A 20,339-nucleotide genomic window follows, 5' to 3' on the forward strand; every position below is an offset into this window, starting at 1 on the left:
TGCGGGTGCATGTGCGTGTGACGCATCTCAGGGCAAAAGGGTTGTCACCGAGCAAGGTGTCGAGGAGGTTAATCATTACTGGAAGGAAACGCGAGGACTGTGCTTGTCCTCAAATACTCGCTCGACGCACATACAAACGCAGACACACGCTATTATTTGCGTCCCGGGACCAGACAGATCCATAAGACCTCCAGGCACTTGTGTGATCGAATTCCCTCTCTCTCGCTCTCTCTCTCTCTCTCTCTGTTTTGTCTGCATGAGAGCATGACACACACACGCACACACACACACACACAAACGAGTGTGTACTTGTAACTAACTGCTGCCTTACTGCTAACTTTTCCTAACCCAAAGCATCTTGCTTACAAAGAAAACAAAACAAGGAACACAGCACAAAGATTCTCAACCAAGGGGATAAAAAGTTTATTTTTCTGATGTTAATATTGTTCTTAAAGTCTCCCCCCCTCCACTTGGCATTATAACTTTGTTATTCTTATTCTTATTATTCCATAGATTTTTTTTGTGTGCATCCAATTCCCGCAAAGCCTCTTTTACTGTTTTTTAGATTTAACTGGCGTATTCAGAGTTCAAGCTTATCCATTTTATCTAGTTTTTTTTTTTTTTTTTTTCATCCTGTAAAGTCATTTTTATCTAGTAGTTTTTACTTTTGGGGAGGTTGCATTATTTGCAAATATCTGATCGTGTGTACTATTGTTTGTGTAAATGTTACGAGCTTGTTACGTAACACTCCTGACGTGAAGATGTGCTGAGATGAGTTAATCCCGTGACGTAACGTCATCATCTCCAGTCCCCCCCCCCGCCCCCCTCCTTGTTGGTTGGTTGTTTTTTTTTTCCTCCTCCCTTCCCTTGGGAAAAAAAGTTTTAATTAAGATGTAATCAGGGTTAATTAAAACCAGTCAAAAGCCAAAACAGCAGCTCATGTTTATATTTGTTTGTTTGTCTCTCTTGTATGCAAATGTGTTACTTCGTGTTATTAACTAACAGACAGCGCTTTAATTATCTATTTTTTTTTTTTGTCAACAACAAGATTAAAATTTGACCTCTTCTCATACAGGACCTATTTGGATATACTTGTTTACAAGTCTAGCTCATATTCTCTTATGAGCTCCATAACTGTACTTTCAGAGCGCTTTAGAATTGAGGTGGTATTTTTCCTAAAATGTTGCATTTATCGTCAGTGGCTCGCTGACACTATTTCTCTTTTTATGTTCATAAATATGAATTTCAATGGCTAAACTAGAAACGTTTTAAATATTGTCATATGAATACGAACGGACGGCACGCCTGTGTGGAGTTTGCATGTTCTCCCTGTGCCTGTGTGGGTTTTCTCCGGACACTCCCGTTTCTTCCCCCATCCCAAAGATTGATTGGAGACTCTAAATTGCCCCAAGGTGTGATTGTGAGTGCAGCTGTTTGTCTCTATGTGCCCTGCGATTGGCTGGCAACCAATTCAGGGTGTACCTTGCCTCCTGCCTGTTGACAGCTGGGATAGGCTCAAGCACTCCCCGTGACCCTCGTGAGGATAAGTGGCTGACAAAATAGATGGATGGAAGGTTTGATATCTAAACATTTACATTTTTTCTTGCCACCTGATGTGGTCCATGCATTAAAAAAAAACCAACAAAAAACTCAACTACACATTAATTACGCAGGGCTACAAACAGTTCCAGTCCTGTAATTTGGACTACCCTCCTATGATCGATAATATCCCCAATTTTGTGCGATGTTTCGTGCTTCCCCCCGATTTATGGTCATCTGCCAATGGGAGGGGTTTTAGCTCACTCTGGTGGGACGATTGTGTCCCTGCAGCCTTTGGTGCAGTCTGAAGAAGCCGGCAAGAAGAGTCAGTGGGCATCGGGGGGGTCAGCTGTACAGTTTTTGTCTCCTGTTTTTATTTGGATGAATGAAACACGTTCAGTTACAAAAATGACTTAAAATGAACAACACTGTACAATGAACAAACAGTTTTCTCTCTGTCCCCCCACTCCACCCCAAGATAAACACTAAAAGTCGCTACTACGAGGGTTTCAAGGGAATTAGGGGATGGCCTCACATGATGGAACACACAATCGGATGGCGGGGTGGTGGGGGTGGGGGAATGTCATACATCCATTCAAACACATTTAGACAGGGGCAATTAAAGCTACGTGAACATGGCAGTCGGCATATTACCACTCTCGGGGAAACCCCTTTTGCACAGACACACACTCTCACGGGCAGTTGGGAGCAAACATCAGGGTCAAAAGGTGGGGCAGGGGCAGGGGCAGGGGAGGGGTTACTTTGGCAGAAAAACCACAAGAACTCAAGAAGGATCCGAGTAGCTACAAAGATACCAAGAGAAACGTCGTTATCATCTTTGTCAAGATCGTAATAATTAAGGTTATTTTTCCCCGTGACAAATACTCAAAAATATACATTTCATCATCATTATTATCTTCAATAGCATCATAATTATTATTTCCCTTTCAGTAGCTGAGGTTGTAAGAGTGGTGAGTCGCTAGGTGACGCTTATTTTTTGTGGGGGGTGGCGGGGGTAACGGCGGCAAAGGAAAAAGAGAAAAGTCAAGAGCTCTTTGGTTTGATTCTTGGAAACCTGAAGCTGCGTCCACGATCAAAAGCAGAAGGGAGATGATGGCGGCAACATGCTCGTGAGCGATTCTCCTTCTCCCAGCAGTTTCATTCCTTTTTTTCCTCAATACTTTCAATTGTGTTAAAGCACTTTTGTTACATTTTGACGAACTTTTATTTTGACAGGGTTGCAATCAAAAAGAAAACGATTAGTTGGCCCGATGGCAATCGGCTAACGCTAACCTTCAAATAAAGAAATGAAATTAAACAGCAACAACTAAGACTTTTAAATGGAGGAAGATAATTGAGATCATTTTCGTTTCTAAAGGGTTTGCTGTTGATCACATTACGCTACGCTAGCACGAGGTTACTTTTGTCGAACAAAGCGGCGTTGTCCCCTTGATGTAGTCCAAGATTTTATGCAGGGGTTTTGAGGTTCGAACATATTTAACATGACTAAAATGTTATGTTAAAGCAATTTTAAAAGGTTTCATAGGGTAAAAAAAAAAAATGAAAGAACCAATTTAGTTGGCGGCACTGTTAGCCTCGTTTTCTCTAGCTACATCTTGAAAACACACGATAGGTTCTAGAAGACTCAAAATTGCCTGTAGGTACTTTTATTTATATGTGCCCTTCGATTAGTCCAGGGTGTACCCCGCCTCTCGCCAAGAGTCACCTGGGATAGCCGATCGTAGTGAGGCTAAGCGGTATGGAAAATGGATGGATGGGCCTAGAAAAGGTGGAAAGCTAACCTGTATCAGTGTCAAAAGTATGGACAAATTTGATTTGTGCTGATGTTTGCTACGCTAACCCAAAACGAATTAGTAGCAGCTTGCCAAAATACACTTCCCAACATGTGACAGCAAATATTTTAACCTTTCCAGGGAATAGTCTGAGGTTTTATCCGATTAAAAAAAAAAAAAAAGTGAGGGGAAACCACAGGTTTAGAATTGGGCTTAAGACGGGTTAGCATGCAGCAGACTAAAAAAACGATTAGAAAATTTGAGGTAAAAAAATGAAAAGCTATTTCTGTTTGTCTTGGTTCGTGCTCTGTTACACTAATACGAATGAATAGTGAATCAAATGTAGAATACAAATTTGTGTTTTACATATTCGCCCCATGCTACTGTGTGCTACGCTAATGCTAATTTACGTTGTACCGCAGTGCCTCTGTTGTAAGCCCAAAAACACGTTCCTTTTAAATGATTAGTCTGAGCTTTTAAGAGGTCAAAGTTTAGGATTAGTTTTAATAATAGTTAATAGACGTGGAAAGCGTGTATCAAAGTTAAATAAATGAAACATTTCGGCACAGTGGAGCGTTCGCCTCACAGTTTTGAAGACCGGCGTTCAAATCCTGGGTTAAACTCAGTGGCCAGAATGAATTTTATAGTACTTTAGAGGTGTGTATTGTGTATTGCACTGTTAACATCCTGCCACGATTGGACTGTACGGAGGTTGTGGAATGAAGCTACCGAATCCAGCGGAGACGAAGCGGCGTCCGGTGGACATCAGGGGCGGGGCTGCCGTATTCTTTGGGGCGGGGCTTACTTTGGTATCATTCACTAAAGGGGGCAGCCCCGCCGCAAAGCCCAGGGGTCCACCTTGGCGCCACAGCGCCCCCGCGTGCGGACGGAGAGAGAAAACCGCCTCCGATGGGGATTCTCCAGAGAACGCGTCACCTAGCAAGCGCCGTTTGGCCGCCGCTCCCCAGTTACCCGGTCAGCTGATCACCTGGCCGGCTTCCTAAAAGTCTCCACGCGGTCGTTTTGGAGGCTTCTAGAAGCTGAAGAGTAGGCCAGAATAGATCTCTTTTGGGGCCGGACTGGCAACCAGATCCCAGCCGGATTTGACAGGAAGTGTCCCGGTTAAGAGGAGAGGGCGGCTTTCCGAGCTCAATGCGGACAGCGAGGGTGCGAATGGGGCTGGGGAGTTTTCAGGGCGGGGGTTATCCGAGGTTACACGACTTTGTGCTGACGGGAAGTGAATCATTCAAGCCCCTTTCACGATACCTGGGACACAATATTTTGACGACTTTCAAAGTTTCTTTCTTTCTTTCTTTATTAGCGACGCACGCAGCAAGTTGGCCCGACGATATTCCGCGTTGGTGGGTGGGATCAGACGCCAGCGTGGAAGGGTTAGCGTATTCCACGTAGCTAAAACAAGAGTGTGAATTTCAAACGTAACACTGTCTTTTCCCCCTGTTGTGTTGAAAGCAATGCTAATGGGTTACTAGAAGAGTAATAAGTTCTTTGCTGCCCTGCATCCTTTGCGCCACACCAGAACTGACTTTTGGGCAGAATGCACAAAACATTGTCTTGACTGTGACCAAATGTTTGCGGCAAGATGCAGAACTTGTTCCTGACTAAAATACAACTCTTCAAAAAGACTCGTGGCATGACCGCATCTTTGCTGGGTTTTGCGCTGAAGGCACTTTTCACCTCGAGGTTTGGCAACAAAGGCAAATTGAGGCTAATTTAGCCAAATGTTGCTACTTTTTCCATGTTGAAAAAACATTTCAGGAGCAGAGAATGCCTGAAAAGGCAGGAAATCGACTCTTAAATTGAACACGCAACACTGGCTTCTCCTGCCCTGTTGTGTTAAAAGCGATTGCCCCTGTCCGACATCTATTTTATACCCAAGACATTGTGGAATTATCCGATTTGGGGATGTAGCCGAGTGAAAATGCACAATTGCAGCAACATCCCACCTTTGCTGGGTTTGTGTAAAATGCAAATTGTAAAAAAAAAAAAAAAAAACGTGCCACCTCCAGGACTGGAGTGGAATTGTATTTCTTTTTTTTTCTTTTTTTTTTTTACTGTACCTTGACTTATTCAAGCACATTCTGTCTTTACCAACGACACAACACTAAAGAAAAGAGCACACTCGCCTATTTTGTTGGAAGCAATTATCGGCCCCCCCACCCCGATTTCATCCGTGCAAGTGAGCAGAACTGCGTCAATGTCAGCCTTTTGCTGGGTTTGTGTAAACGGCAAACCCGAATAAATTCCGGATCGTCCATTTAGGACTCCGATGGGCCAACTTTCCAAGATCTCCACATGAAAAGGGCTCATAATCAACCCCAAACTTGCGTCAGCACAACATCCCGTGAACCCAGATGGACCCCCTCCCCCTTCCGCCCCCTCCATTGGTTTTAAAGCATTCATCTATTTGGTTTATCATCAGAGAATATGAGGTATATGATGAACTCTCTCTCTAAACACATCCGACGCTGGATGACAGAAAACGATCCAAAAAAATAAATAAAAGAAAAGCCAAAGGAGCACAAAAGAGAGCTTCCTTTCGGATGTTTTGCTTCTTTTTGGTCACGTAGCAATAAAGCTTTTCTCCTTGAACACGTCAAAGTCGACTTTTTGCTCTGCTCACAAACGTTACTGTACAAAAAAACAAACGAAAAAAAGAGTTGTACTGAGGGTTCCTCGATTCACGATGGATGGAGTCAACCAAGTCACCAGAATTTGTACACTGTACTCCATCACTAACCTACAAGAAAGCAGTAGTCATAATTACAGTAAATATAGGTATGAAAAACACTTTTAGGCCACAAATAGAAAACAATCAAAGTAAGTCATCGAGCGGGATTTTGCGCGCCACGTGACGACGGACTCTCACGCCGCCCGGCGAACTAGTTCGTAGAGCGGCGCCAGGACCGTCGTCTGCCTTGGACCCCTGCCCGACATTGCCAACGTCAGGTGGTCACGGTGCCACCTCCCAAACGCCAGGAAGATGCGCTCTTCTTGGCGCGTTATTAGAATGATTTGGTTTGAAGAAGAACGTCGGCGGGTGATGACGTCGTCCCATCCATCCCAGAATATTCAAACAAAATAAATTAGAATAATAACAAATAAATAGCAAGGGAACAAAATCAACCCTACCCTGAATAAATAGTACAATCAAAAGTCTAAATTTAACATGAAAAAGAGAGATAGTTAAATTTTTGGTCTAAAATCAAGTCAATGTTTTTAAGGATATTTTTTTCCCCACCATTTTTTTTTTGTTTTGTTTTCTTTTTTCAATACATTGGCAATAAGTAAGCAGTAATAGAACATAGATCTTTTTTTTTTTTTTTTAAACTACAAAAATCTATAGAAGCACTAACAGATACATTCCGTCTAAAGAGTCCACGCGGACAAAAGGCTTCGACCCCCACGTCAAAGCCGAGTCGTCTTTGGGAAAACGCCTGCCTGCAAAGTCAGAACGGCGACCGGTTCCGCGTACTCGCAACCCAACGAACAGAAAACTGCTGGCTTTTCCCCAGACCGTCACTTCGTGTGTATTTTGTTTGTTTTGGGAAAATCGCTATTGGTTTAACCCGACCACCTGATTTAAAAACTACAAAAAAAAAAAAAATCAAATAAGGATCTTTGTGAAGTACGTGAGCGAGTGGCCTCTTCCGAACGAGGGAGCGGTCGGGATAAGCACGAAAAGTTACAGTACGATAATACGGCATCACAGCAACGTGACAGAAAATAAGAATTTCTTTGAAAAGAAGGTTCAGTTCAGTGAGGTCGTTTGCGTTTGGTTCCGTCCAGGACCAAAAGAGCTGGGCTGGAGAGGGAGGCTGGACGGGGCGGCCCCTCCCACCTGTGCTACACACTTTGAGGGTGGCACACAAAAGCCCCACCCACACCCCCACCCCTCCTCCTCCTCCCTCCAGACACATTTGGTTGTTGTTGTTTTTTTTTTTTTTTTTTTTTTTGTTTTTTGGTTTGGTTTGCCTCGGTCAGTCCTTGGTTTGTTTGTCTCTTTTTGGTTTGGGTTTATTTTTGGTATCCTTTTATAAAAGGTGTGACGTCTTCACGGCCGTGTGTCCCACCCTCAACCTGGCGTGGGTCCTTTGGGCAAAACTCACCCCCTGTTTTGGGTCTCTCGACTAACTTCCCGCGCAGGTTGTTCCACAAACTTGCGCTGAAAGTGGTTCAACTGACTAAGTCAACTTAAAGCTGTGATGACCCAAGTTGAGACGGTGTGGGGAGGGGGCACTGTGTCCTGCTTTGGACCCCCGTCCCGCCGCCCCCCGTCATGGTGTCAAGTGTCTCGGACGAGGCTCTCGAAGAAGACCCTTCGAGGCCTTGGGAAAAAAAAATGCTTTGGTTTCCGTATTGAACGCTTAATGGCAGTCGGACGTGGACGAATGGCGGCGACGGACGACGACACGGACGAACACGCACTAGGTTGATTGACGGGGGGGGGGGGGCAGGGGCGGCACATCGTAGCCTTGAATCCAAGAGTCACAGTCCCTCGGTCCTCGGTTTGGAGTGCACCACTAAAGGTGAGTGAGGAGATGATGATGATGATGATGACGACGATGATGATGAGCTACATTAAACGCGTAACAAGGCGATGCGAAGATAACGGCAACATCTTCATGAAATGGAGGACAAACGATGGGTGTAGCGGTGGAGTCCTGGTCCTGGTCCTGGATAGCTTCGCTTTTTATTTACATGTCCTTTGAATAAAGCTTTTCTCTCCGTATTTTTTGGTATTTGGGGTTTTGGTATGGTTGTCATTTTTTTTTTTTTTTTGTCATTGTGTGTTCCTCCTCCGCCTCCTCAGGTATATTTTTGGTTTCAAATGTCTCCTCCTCTTCCTTGTCTGACCCGCAAAATATATAAAAAAAAAAAATCCTCCTTTTATTTTGTCCTCCTTGGTCTTCTTTTTTTCATTTTTGGTTTAGGCGCCGGGTGGCAGCTCGTCTTCTCTTGCTCAGGAAGTCTTGAGGTGGCACACTGATGCTGACAAAAAAAAAAGCGATCCCTCTGTGGGGGGAGATAAAGATTTTTGGTTTGGGTCTTCCCCTTCCCGCCCCCTTCTTCCCTCCTCTTTCCCTCCCTCCTTCCCTTCTCTTCCATTCTGTGGGTTTTTGGCATCGGAAAGAGCGGGAGGGAAGGAAGGAGAGAGCCAGAAGAAAAAGAAGAGCGCAAAAGAGAGAGGAAGAGCTAGCTTTGGTGTGAAAGGCCAGAGACGCCCGCTTCCTTCATTCCTTCCTTCCATCCTTCCTCCTGCTTGATTAGCCGCCCGGCGGCGTCACTCCATCTTGGGGCTGTGTGCCATTTCGCTGGACGAGCAGGAGGAGGCGGGGCTGGAGCAGGGGGAGGGGGAGCAGAGGGTGGGGCTGATGCTGCTCGCGGAGGGCGCGAAGGGGGACGGGCGCGAGGCCTTGGCCGCCGCCGCGCTCAGCAGACCGCCGCCCGGGCTCTGGCCCATGTGGAGGAGGGCGGGGTGGTTGAGGAAGAGCGAGGACGCCAGGCCGGCGCCGTGGACGCCCGAGGCCCCCAGCAGCATCTTGCCGCTGCCCTCCAGACTAGAAAGGGGCAGCTGGCCCCCACTGGCCGCCAGGGCTGAGGGAGACATAGAAAAGAAAAGGTGTTAGAAAAAGATGCCGCCTTGCACGTATTAAATGTCGTCTATGGTCACGATAATCTTGTGCAAGTTTGAAATTTAGATACAAGAGGACACGGCTTTTTGTCTCGTTTTCTGATTTTGATCAGTTTGCTGAGAGGCAAAGCAATCTTCATTTGCGTCTACAGTTGGAACCAGATGACATGACAACGGATTCAACTTCACATTTAGTCAATTAGGTTACCAAAATTATTCCTGTTCCCAAAAGGACAGATTAAAGGGAAAAGGACTTGGGGCAACTTTTGGTTCCGGTCTTAAAAGTCAGACGTTTATATCCGGTAAAAGCACTACAGTTTTGAACTCTTGGGGATAACCAAGATTAGTTTACATCTTTTGAACCTTCAAAATTGAATTAACTAGAGATACACCCATGGATGTAGCTGAACTAGGTACTATACACCTGAAACACACTTCTCCCTTTGGGTAACATCAGGCAACGTCAAAAGAAATCAGCCAAGATATCGGGAAGCGAATTATGGACTTGCACAAATCCGGCATCCTTGGGTGCAATTTCCAGATGCCTGAAGGTGCCACATTCATCTGTTCAAACAAGTTTACACGTACAGTGGTACCTCGGTTTTCGAACGTCTTGGTTTTCGTACAAGTCGGTTTTTGAACGAAAATTTCCTGATTATTTTGCTTTGGTTTTCGAACGAAAATCGGTATTCGAAGACCCCGACCATCTGACCCGGGATGATTTGTTATTGTACTTTCGAACGCAACGTCGAGAAAAACAGAAAAGACATAACTTGCGCGATCTGAAACTGTTGTTTTGCATTGCTTTTTTTTTGTTCGATTATTTTTTATTACGTTATGTACTTTCTGTGGGAATAAAAAAAAGTTTGTCTGCCCTCCATTACTACTTGTTTAAAGTTATTCTGCATTTTTAGATAAAAAAAAAAAAGGTTTACAAAGCTGGGGGCCGAGACGCTACAGCCTAGCGTACGCTACTAGACTAAAGCATACATTTTAAGCAAAAAATAAATATATTTCTTAATTGATTGAATTATATTAGTATTTAAATATTAAGTATTTAAACTATACATGTATTTCTACTATGCAGTTTATTATCAGGAAAAGCTAAAAAAAAAAAAAAAAAGCCGCTTAATAAACCTTTTTTTTTTTGGCTTGGAACGCATTATTTCATTTTCCATTCATTGTAATGGGAAAACGTGCTTTGGTTTTCAAACGTTTCGGTTTTCAACCAGCCTTCTGGAATGGATTGTGTTCGAGAACCAAGGTACCACTGTATATAAACACCATGGGAATGTCCAGCCATCTAATCGCTCAGGAAAGTGACAGGTTCTGTGTCCCGGGTTTGAACTTTAATTCTGTCCAAAATGTCCACATCAACCCAAGAACTGAAGTAAAAGAACTTGTGAAGATTCTGGACAAGACAGTGGAATTATCCACAGTGAAACGAGTACCGTACCGACGTGAAGAGCACAAAATGGTCATCGCTCAGGTTTTCAGATCGTCTCATATCATTGGCATCATGGCAACTGTTGTGAGTGGGTCGTTGTCATGGCAACACGGCGTTTCTTCTTCACACAAACAGCTCTTCATGCTGCCGGTGGCCCATGTCATTTGGCCTATTAGTGTGGAGCATCATGTAATGTTTCATGTACCCAGGCTCGTGAACGTGTCAGTTGGCGAATATGCTGTAGAACATTTGTGATAAATGATGCAGGGAGGAAAAGGAATCACATGAGGAAGATGAACACACACGCGCATTCACACAACAACAACAACAACAACAACACTACGACTCACATGCGATGGATTGTGATGGTGTGTTTTCTTTCAGAGCAAAAGTGCTCTTTGAACGAACACACAGACAAAAAAATTATGAAACTAGCGGAAAAGATGAATTATATAAGACAAAAAGTTACACATTTAAAAAAAAGCTTCTATATTCGGTTATGTGGTGGTGTATTTTCGTAAAATTATTTGTATACTTTCCACCAAAAGTTATGTTGGCCAGTATCAAGAAAAAAGTTGAAATGGCATACTTTTAGAATTGATTTATTTATTTTTTTACATTTTCGGGGGAAAATGTTTTTGGGAGAAAAAAGTTGCATATTTTAGAGAATTTGAAATGGAGTATTGAGGCCACACTAAAAAGTACAAACATTAAGGACAAATATGTAATAGTTTTTTTATATTCTAAAGATAAATATAGGTTAATTTCTGTTTATATATATATTCAAGATTAAAAAAGTTTACATTTTCAGGGAAAATTGGTTTCATTTCACATTTTCTGAAAACATTTTAATATTTTTAGTAGAAATAAAAATCAACCTGTACTGAGTTTGGCCGACTGTCATTAGCACTTTTGAGTTGCATAATTATTTCCATTGTTTTTTTTCCCTGTGGCTCGTAAATGCTCCTTAGCAAAACGAGTCGAAATTGATGACGTTTGAAATGTGCGCCGTCGTCCGTCGATGACCGTCTCGCAAACACACACCTTGTATAGTGGCCAGGGGATTGTTACCGAGGAGGGCTTGGTTCATCCCCGTGTTAACGCCCATCACAGTATTCCTGTTGTGTCACACACACGCGCACACACACGTAGCAGCAGCAGAATACACAAAATGCATACATACAGACAAGCAGAGGAGAAAAGGAGGAAATAAAAAGCAAGTTCAGCAGCTTCCAAAAGAAAAGCACCATATACAGGGGAGTCTCGATCAGAAAAATATTTCAGCAAAGCTCGGGGTCAGTTAAATTACCGTAATTTCCGGCCTATAAACCGCGACTTTTTTCACGCGCTTTCAACCCTGCGGTTTATGCGGCTAATTTGTGCAATTTTTCTAACGGCCGCAAGGGGCCACTTGAGCGGAAAAGGTAAGAGTGAGGCCGGAGGAATATATGTGCCGAGAAAGTGACTTTTACCGGTCCGGCCCTGTTTTTTTTAACTGGCCCTGCTAGCGCGGTGGCGCTAGTGTGAGCATTAGCGTGGCGGTGCTAGCGTTAAACTCTCTGGTTACCGTCTTTCTTTGTAAAGATCTCGTGTTTCACTGTCAGTTTCAGTGTGGGCACTTTTACACGGCTGCGGCCCATGTATGTACCAAATGGTATTTCCTCTACAAATGTACTGGGTGAGGCTTATAACCAGGTGCGCTCTGTAGGCCGGGAATTATGGTATGCAGTCTACAGGAATAGTTTCCTATCAATTGAATGTTTATTGTTCTTGTTTGTTTGTTTGCTCACTCTTCTTCTATGTACTCAACATGAATGTCGCACTGGCGGGGTGGCACCGACTTGCCGGAGACGAATTCCTTGTGCGTTGTTAAATACTTGGCCTGATTCAAATTGCTTATATATGCCCTGTGCCCACAAATAATCATCTGGGATGTTGCGTCCTAAATATGGACAAATAGAACAGAGGAACGTTCCGGAATTAAGAAAATAAATAAGTAAACTTAACTTGAGAGTTTCCGCTGCACATCCAATCAAACAGGTGAAAATAGACATTTGGGTGTGTGTAAAAAAAAAAAGGCGTAAAGAGCATTTTCTGTCAAAGCTGTAACAGGTCAATGTTTTCTTGTGAGAATTTAGCAGGAAACCGTATTAAAGGTTAAAAGTACAACCTGCACTAATCCCTACAGCTAACCCAAAGATAACTTTTCATCACCTGCCACCAAAGACTACATTTTGCAATCATTTCATGAGGTTAGGGGTGTCTAGTCGCAAAAAGAAAAAAGGTGATTTTGTAGAAAAGCCTATTGCAACCTCACAAGAACAGCCTCTTTGTTTTGCGCTTTGCGTGCAGCCCTTCATGTGTGCTGTTTCACCTCAAGTTTGTAGCGAAGTCGCTCATGCAGCTTGACATGTCGCCGTTCTTTTTACCCATACGCCACACGCTGGGAACACAGACACAAACAAAGACGGACACAAGCTTGAGAAAGAATTGCTTCTGTGCTACTACTTTGACTTACAAATTCAATCTGTTCCGTGACTTTCTGTTGCACCAGACAACGGCCTCATTTTTGGTGTATTCCAATAACTGCCCAATGGCAAAGCTTTATCCACAGTCTCTACTAATTGGGATTAATTTCGTGCCTTCAGAGAATAGTAAGGCTACTGAATTATTTTTTTTTTTAATTGATTGTAACTACTATGTGGACACCCGCATAGCTTTACCCAGACACCTGCATTGATACAGGTTCAATTCTGGTTTAGCAAAAAAAATCCATTGGATCAAAGAAAGCCTGTTAATTTTTCTAATGGATTTAAATGCCAAAGGTCACACAGAAATATTGGAATTAGATTTTTTTTTTTATTGTTGGTTTGAGTGGAAGGGGTTACATTTCAGACCACCCTTGTGAGTCCGCTAATTACTGAAAATATATTTTTTATGCATCCATCCATTTTCTTTCCCGCTTATCCTCACAAGGGTTGCGGGAGTGCTGGAGCCTATCCCAGCTGTCAATGGGCAGGAGACGGGGTACACCCTGAACTGTTTGCTAGCCAATCGCAGGGCACATCGAGACAAACACTTGCACTCACAATCACACCAAGGGGCAATTCAGAGTATCCAATTCATGTTGCATGTTTTTGGGATGTGGGAGGAAACTGGAGTGCCTGGAGAAAAACCACGCAAACTCCACACAGGCAGGATTGAACCCGAGACCACTGTGCCGCCGGTTTTTATTTATTATGATTTTAAATCTTTGGTGCAGTCACTGATGGTGGAATGGTATGCTTGCCTGACTTTGGTACGCGTGGCGTGGGTTCAGTTCCCACTCAGTGACGGTGTCTATGTGCCCTGTGAATATCTGGCGACCATCTTAGGGTGTAGTTGTGGGGCTCCAGCACTCCCGAAACCCTTGTGAGGTTAAGTGCTTTGGAAAATGGATGGATCTTTGTCCACGACACCAAAATATGATGCAAGTGAGATACAGATAATATTTTTGGCCACTTGGGGTCGCCATCCCCATGTTCTACAGTACTGGTGAAGGCCTGGCTTGTTGAGTGACATCGGAGTCAGCAAATGAGAGCGTAGCTCAGCAGGGTCACCAAAAATTTGGAGACTATGAAGGGCTACATGACCTGTTTGCGGCAAACTGACAAAATAACAAAACTTCTTATACTTTACAAATATATAAATATTTTATATTATACAACAGTATTTTAAAATTGGCATTCATGATGTAATCAAGTCTGCAAAATATTGTGATACAATACAAAATATGGTGTGTATGACATAAAAATCTATGAAGCCACAAGACATGAAGCAAGGGACGACAGTTCGCAAAGATCTTACCCTGTGTTGAGATTGAGTGTACTGTGACTGGGGGTGGCCGGGCTGGCCGTGCTGCGTGGAGGGGCAGCGGGGGGAGCAGGAGGAGGTGTCACCGGGGACGGGGCAGAGCTGGAGGTGAGGCTGGAGCCCAGGCTGGAGGTCAGGGGGCAGATGGGGGACATGCCGGTTGCCGTTGTGCTGCTGAGACTGGTCACCCCCGGCGTCAGACGGCTGCTCACCTGCCATAGAGAGGACGGAATTGACACATAAAAATGCAATAATAAGTTTCTTTCGGCTTGTCCCTTTCGGGGTCGCCACAGCGTGTCATCTCAGATGAACGCACATATTTGTCTGGCACAATTTTTTACACCAGATGCCCTTCCTGACGCAACCCTTCTAAGGGAGTGGAGACCCCAGTGGGATATGAACCCACAATCCCTGGTTTACCCAACCAATGCTCGAACCACTGAGCTACAGGGCCATAAAAATGCAATAATAAGAAATCAAAAATCACCAAATGATCACCAGAATCACCAAATGCGCCTCTTCCCTCATTAAACTTTGACTTCAACAACATCGCGACAATCTTAATTTTCGTCGGATTACAACTTTTGATTCTGACAAAATATATGTCTGTTCCAATGTATTGCTGTTGGTATTATTATGGGGTCCTTCCCTTTAAGGAGTGCCTGGACCCCAAAATATTGAGAATCCCTGCTGTACACTAACACGACATGAAAAATGTAACAATAGTCGGAAGTGAACTTCAGTACAGTGTTGCGGGGGGGGTTATTGTATAGATTTTGAAGGTCAAAGGTCAAAGATGGCAAGTGACGCACCATGTGGGAGCTGTAGCAGGGGGGCTTGGGGGCGGGTGGCGCGCTGGTAGGCTGGCTGGGCAGGGGAGGGGTGGAGCTGCTGGGGTTGATGCGCTTCTCCTTCTGTCGGCGGTTGCAGAACCACACCCGGATCACCTCCTTCTCCATGTTGAGTTGCTCGGCGATCAGCAGGATCTCTTCTGAGGTAGGCTTCTGGTTCTGCAATGACGCCAAGCCATTAAAGTGGTGGAAAGCAGCAGAGCATAAATGAAAAAAAAAAAAAATAATAAATAGAACTACATATTTGAAAAGATATAAAAGAGAACATTTCTATCTTTGTTGAATTAAAATAAGACATTTGCAAAAATCTGCTTATACTTTGGAAAATGAGCAACATTTTTGGCAGTTTTCTGAGTGATGGTACGACAGACCAGTAACAGAATTATAATCAATCTGTTTGTACAATTTGAAATATTGTCCCGTTAATGGAAGGGATGTGAATAAAACTTGTTTTTAAAAGCAGATTCATTGATCAAAAAATGTATTGATAGATCAATCCATTTTTTTAAATCATCGTGACTTGCAACCCTGACACCAAAAAATTAAAAAATCCAATCACATTTGTTTGAATTAGCATTTGCATGTAATTCTGAAGAAATTAAATCAATACTATTCAATCGACATTTTATTAAAATAAAAAAAAAAATTGTCCCCTCACCCCACCCAAAAAAAAAACCTTCGTTCAGAATTTACAAAATGTTTAATCAACTACAGAAAAATAAAACGGGCAAAAATTTTGGGAGTAACTCGGAAATGTAAATGTACAGGAAGAGAATATTTAATATTCAAATACTGTGTTAGTAAAATGGAAGTTGTGCACACTGAACTGAGGCCCATGTCTTACCGTCAAAAACGCACGCTCCAGGGCAACGCGTACATTGGTCTCAATGCTGGTTCTCTTCTTCCTGCGGCGGCCTGGCATGCCGTCAAAGCCCAGCGAGGGTGACGACAGCGAGCTGGGGCTGGGGAGGGTGCTGTCTATGGACATGGTCTCTGGAATGCGGCCAAGTCACCAAGCCGCAGTCACAATCCATCCATCGATCATATCAGCATTTCAACGAAAGAGGCCGAGGGTCGAACCTGCATCGTTGAGCCACTTCTCCAGCAGCGGTTTGAGCTTGCACATGTTCTTGAAGCTCAGGTTGAGGGCCTCAAAGCGGGAGATGGTGGTCTGGCTGAAGTCGTTGCCGTACAGCTTCCCCATGGCCAGGCCGACGTCTCCCTGCACGGATCGCCGCGTTGGCTCGGCACAAAACACGGCAAAGTAACATGGACGGGCGTGGCGGTGTCCTCACCTGCGTGAAGCCCAGTTTTATGCGTCTCTGTTTGAAAGTCCGGGCGAACTGCTCCAGCTCCTCCAGGTCGCTGGGCTCCTCGGGGTGAGAGGGCACGGGGGGCACCGCGCTCAGCCCGCCACCCCCGCCACTCACTTCCATGCTCTTGTCTCGCTGCAACAATACACCCCCATTAAAAAAAAACAAGCGCCACAGAAAAGGTTTGTGGAGCCTATGCCATCTTATTTCAGGCGAGGGGCTGGCTCCACCCTGGACTGGTCGCCAGCCAATCGGAGGGCACATGCGGACAAAAAAAAACAAACAACCTTTTGCATTTACAACGAGGAACAAGCCAAAGACTGGTGATTTTTGCGCAATGTGGAAGGAAAATGGATTCGAAAGACAAACCTCACAACTGTGAGGTGGATTTCCTCATCACATCACTTAATTTCATCTAATGTCAACGTTTGTAAATGATTTAATCTGGATACTATATGACCAACAGCCCCGGAGCTCAGTGGTTAGAGCACTGGTTTGGTAAACCAGGGGTTGTGGGTTCGTATCCCACTGGGGGCCTCCACACCCTGAGAAGGCGTTGCGTCAGGAAGGGCATCTGGTGTAAAAATTGTGCCAAACATATATATGCGTTGATACGCTGCGGCGACCCCGGAAGGGACAAGCTCAAAGGAAGGACTATATAATCAACAAAAACAAGTGATATTTTCATATAATTAACATAATACAAAAAAAAATTATTCACATTCTTAAAAATTCCCATTTCAGAGGTTTTGTTTATTTTATGATGTATAAATTAACACATAAGATTCTTAAATTATGACAGCATAATGAAATGAATAATAATTTTAGTTGAAAATGCATTACACACTGATGGACTTAATATTTATTTTATGAAGCGAATAAGAAATAAGCAATAATGTGTATTTGTATTACACCCATTTTACTTAAACATTATAAAATGTAATATACTATGACAAAAGATTTAAAAATGCATCACATATAGAGATATTTTACTTCACAAGTTGAATGCAAGAAAAATAGATCATTTTTAGTGCATTGATTGTACTGAAATAAGCAAATTAACGCAATACAATAATTGCATTAAACCTACATCACATATGATGGGCATTTGGTGATTATTCACTACCATTGACGACTTTAGAAGTCAATTACCGTGTTCACCAGGAAGGCTGACTTTTATCCGTCCATCCATCCATTCTCTTTAATTACCGTAATTTCTCATGTGTAGGGTTATGGGTAAAATGGGCAAAAATGCAATATATACGGGTAGAAGGGCTTTCCTAATGGTTGAGGTCAACTTTGGGGGCGTTTATTACATATGAGTGCACACTATATATGAGAAATGATGCTAAAACCATGCATAGATTTGTATTTTTATTATGGTAAGGGAGAAGCTCTGGAAATGTTCTGATCGCCTATTTCCTGTTTTGGTGTCATTTTGTTCAGAAAGCAGCGCCTGTTGATTGCTGCCAAGCAGTTCACTCCACTTTGCCTCAATTGAATCATTACGCCATTCATCAAGAATCCACTTGACACGACTGACTGAACACTTACTGATTTGTACTGCCCGTCACAAACCATGTTGACCCCCCCAACCTCATAACCAAAAATGCTTCCTTGCCTAACAAGGATTCTTTCTCCTACCTGTGCCGACAGACCCATTGTACTCTGAGCAGACAGGAGACTCCCTTGGTTTGGTTGAGGTAGTGAAATAAGATTTGGTGTCGATATGAGTCCTGAAATCAAAAATGGAATTTAAACAATGAAACTCTTCCCCCAAAAAATTTACACCCCCCCCCCCCCCCCCCCAGTCACACTACCTTGCTGGCCCTGCTGCGCTTGGGAGAGGAGGAACTGTGCAGGCGATGGGAGCGAATGGCCGGGAACCAGAACCAGTTGCTGAAGCTGCAGCAACTGCTGGATGTCCTGATGAAGACCAGAACCAAGACCATGTGACACAATAAAAGAACAGCAGAGGTGTGTGTATGGGCAGAACAGGGAGGGGTGTGGGTATGCTAGGTGAAAACGGGAATACAAAAATCTGGGGTTCTCAAACTGTTTCCCCGAGGAGCGCTTCATATTCCTCGTGCCAATTAACGACCAAACCTAAAAGCTGTGGGAATTATTTATACATTATATTTTTAACATTTTAACTTTGGAACAGTGAACCCTCAATTTTGATTTTTTTCCCCCGTGGACCTTAAACTCTTGGAAAACTCACTTATTCGGCGCTCTCATCATATTTTTGTGCACTTTCTGCGGCACCCTAAAATGCCACAAGATGGTGCCAAAGCACAGACTAATTGTAAAATTATAACTCGGGTCAAGGAAAGCAATGGAGGATAGTTGACATAAGACGTAACTCAATGTGCTTTACATGACAAATAGAATTGAAAAAAAAAACTGGTCATAAAAATTTAAAACAAAGAGAAAAATAAATACAATTATAACATCGTGCAGAGCAAGAACTATTTCAAAGTGGATGTTCTCCAAAAAGCACATTTATACTTGGCGCTGACATCATCTCTGGTGGCAACATATTCCAATTGTGTGCACCATAATATCTAATGGCTGCTTTACCATGTTTACTTTGGACTCTGCACTGTCGTTTGACCCGAGTGAGAGGAGGAGGACCTACGTTTAGCCTGGGTTGTTCGCGAAAGAGGTTACAGAGAGTTTCATGTGTATTTAATTTAGTAAGTGGCTATAAAAAGCTCAAGCTCACAAATGACACGGCCTGAATAAACAACTGAAACATTTAATGCCTCACAAACTACAGTATGAGCCTCAAATATCTTGATATAATTTAAAACTCATGTTAAATAAGTCTTAAAATAAATGGCTTTGTAGATTTCCCGATTTTGTAAAGAATGCAAGTTAAGACTGCGGGCATGATTCCCATGCAACCAGTAAAAATAGCAATTTTCAAGACCTCCATTCTCCTTTTTCATAGCAACGCAGCACCGCAAAAATATAGGGAAGACCCTCCGTACTGTCTGCTGAACCTACCTCCGCCTCAACATACTGCAATCTAAGAGTCAAGATGTATCACTTCAACATACTTCCATGACACAAATTTCTACTTTACCATTAGTCAAGGGCTTTAGCGCCATCTTCTGGCATTTTGGGCCATTGCAGAAAGAGCACAAGAAAATGCAAAAAGCTGATCTTTGAAGGGAGGAAGAAAAATTTGTAAATCTGTGCATAGGTGGGGCTTCAATCTATGTACCTTCTAAAAATGATACAACATTTGTTGTTAGGGCTTGTGAACCAGTTTGAGAACCACGGTTGAAGGCTCACTCCGTAGGCCCTCGACTGCTCCGATTGGCTGCCAGTACCTGGGCGGTGAGCTGGATTGGCTGAGAGAGGGCAAGCTGGGGTGGAGGAGGTGGGGCAGGGACGCTTTGGGCAGTGTGTTCCTGTGTGCTCTGTCCCTGACCCTGCTGGCCTGTTTGCGCCGCCTGCTGTTGCTGCTGTTGTTGCTGCTGCTGCTGCTGCTGCTGCTGCTGCTGCTGTATATGTTGCTGCTGCTGCTGCTTCTGGGCGTGATGATTGGCTGCCACGGCCGCCGCCGCCGCCTGAGCTTGCTGATTGGCCTGGGCGGCTGCGTGGGCGGCATGGGCGGCGTGAGCGGCGCTGGACTGCTGCACGGCGGCGGCCAGAAGCTGAGCCTGGGCCTGCTGCAACAGAAGCTGCTGCTGCGCTGGCAACAGAGCCGTCAGCTGGGAGTGGCGCCGAGGCGGGAAAGCAAGTGTTAATAAGAAGTCGCAAGCCAAAGCAAAAGCAAAGAGTCAGCCCAAGAGAGTGCGAGTGTGAGTGTGTGTTCGGAATCACTCCCCATCCAATCCATCGTAAGTTTGTCATTCCCTTCAAATATATGGTGAGAATAAT

General features: G+C 43.9%; 1 protein-coding gene across 1 annotated transcript in view; it reads right to left on the bottom strand.

Annotated features, from left to right (window-relative positions):
- Positions 1–7,291: 7,291 nt before the first annotated feature.
- The window catches only part of pou2f2b (POU class 2 homeobox 2b), a 74,988-nt gene continuing 61,940 nt past the window's right edge, over positions 7,292–20,339 (bottom strand). Inside the window, exons 6-16 of the mRNA XM_061819720.1 lie at positions 19,787–20,170; positions 18,269–18,374; positions 18,093–18,184; positions 16,431–16,583; positions 16,216–16,357; positions 15,980–16,128; positions 15,097–15,294; positions 14,279–14,496; positions 12,807–12,875; positions 11,477–11,550; positions 7,292–8,948 (exon numbers count right to left, since the gene is read on the bottom strand). Of these exons, the coding sequence (XP_061675704.1) occupies positions 8,635–8,948; positions 11,477–11,550; positions 12,807–12,875; positions 14,279–14,496; positions 15,097–15,294; positions 15,980–16,128; positions 16,216–16,357; positions 16,431–16,583; positions 18,093–18,184; positions 18,269–18,374; positions 19,787–20,170 (1,899 nt within the window). The 3' untranslated portion in view covers positions 7,292–8,634. The remainder of the gene's footprint in view (positions 8,949–11,476; positions 11,551–12,806; positions 12,876–14,278; positions 14,497–15,096; positions 15,295–15,979; positions 16,129–16,215; positions 16,358–16,430; positions 16,584–18,092; positions 18,185–18,268; positions 18,375–19,786; positions 20,171–20,339) is intronic.

This window comes from Syngnathoides biaculeatus, chromosome 5 (genome assembly GCF_019802595.1).
Source record: "Syngnathoides biaculeatus isolate LvHL_M chromosome 5, ASM1980259v1, whole genome shotgun sequence".
Taxonomy (NCBI): Eukaryota; Metazoa; Chordata; class Actinopteri; order Syngnathiformes; family Syngnathidae; genus Syngnathoides; species Syngnathoides biaculeatus.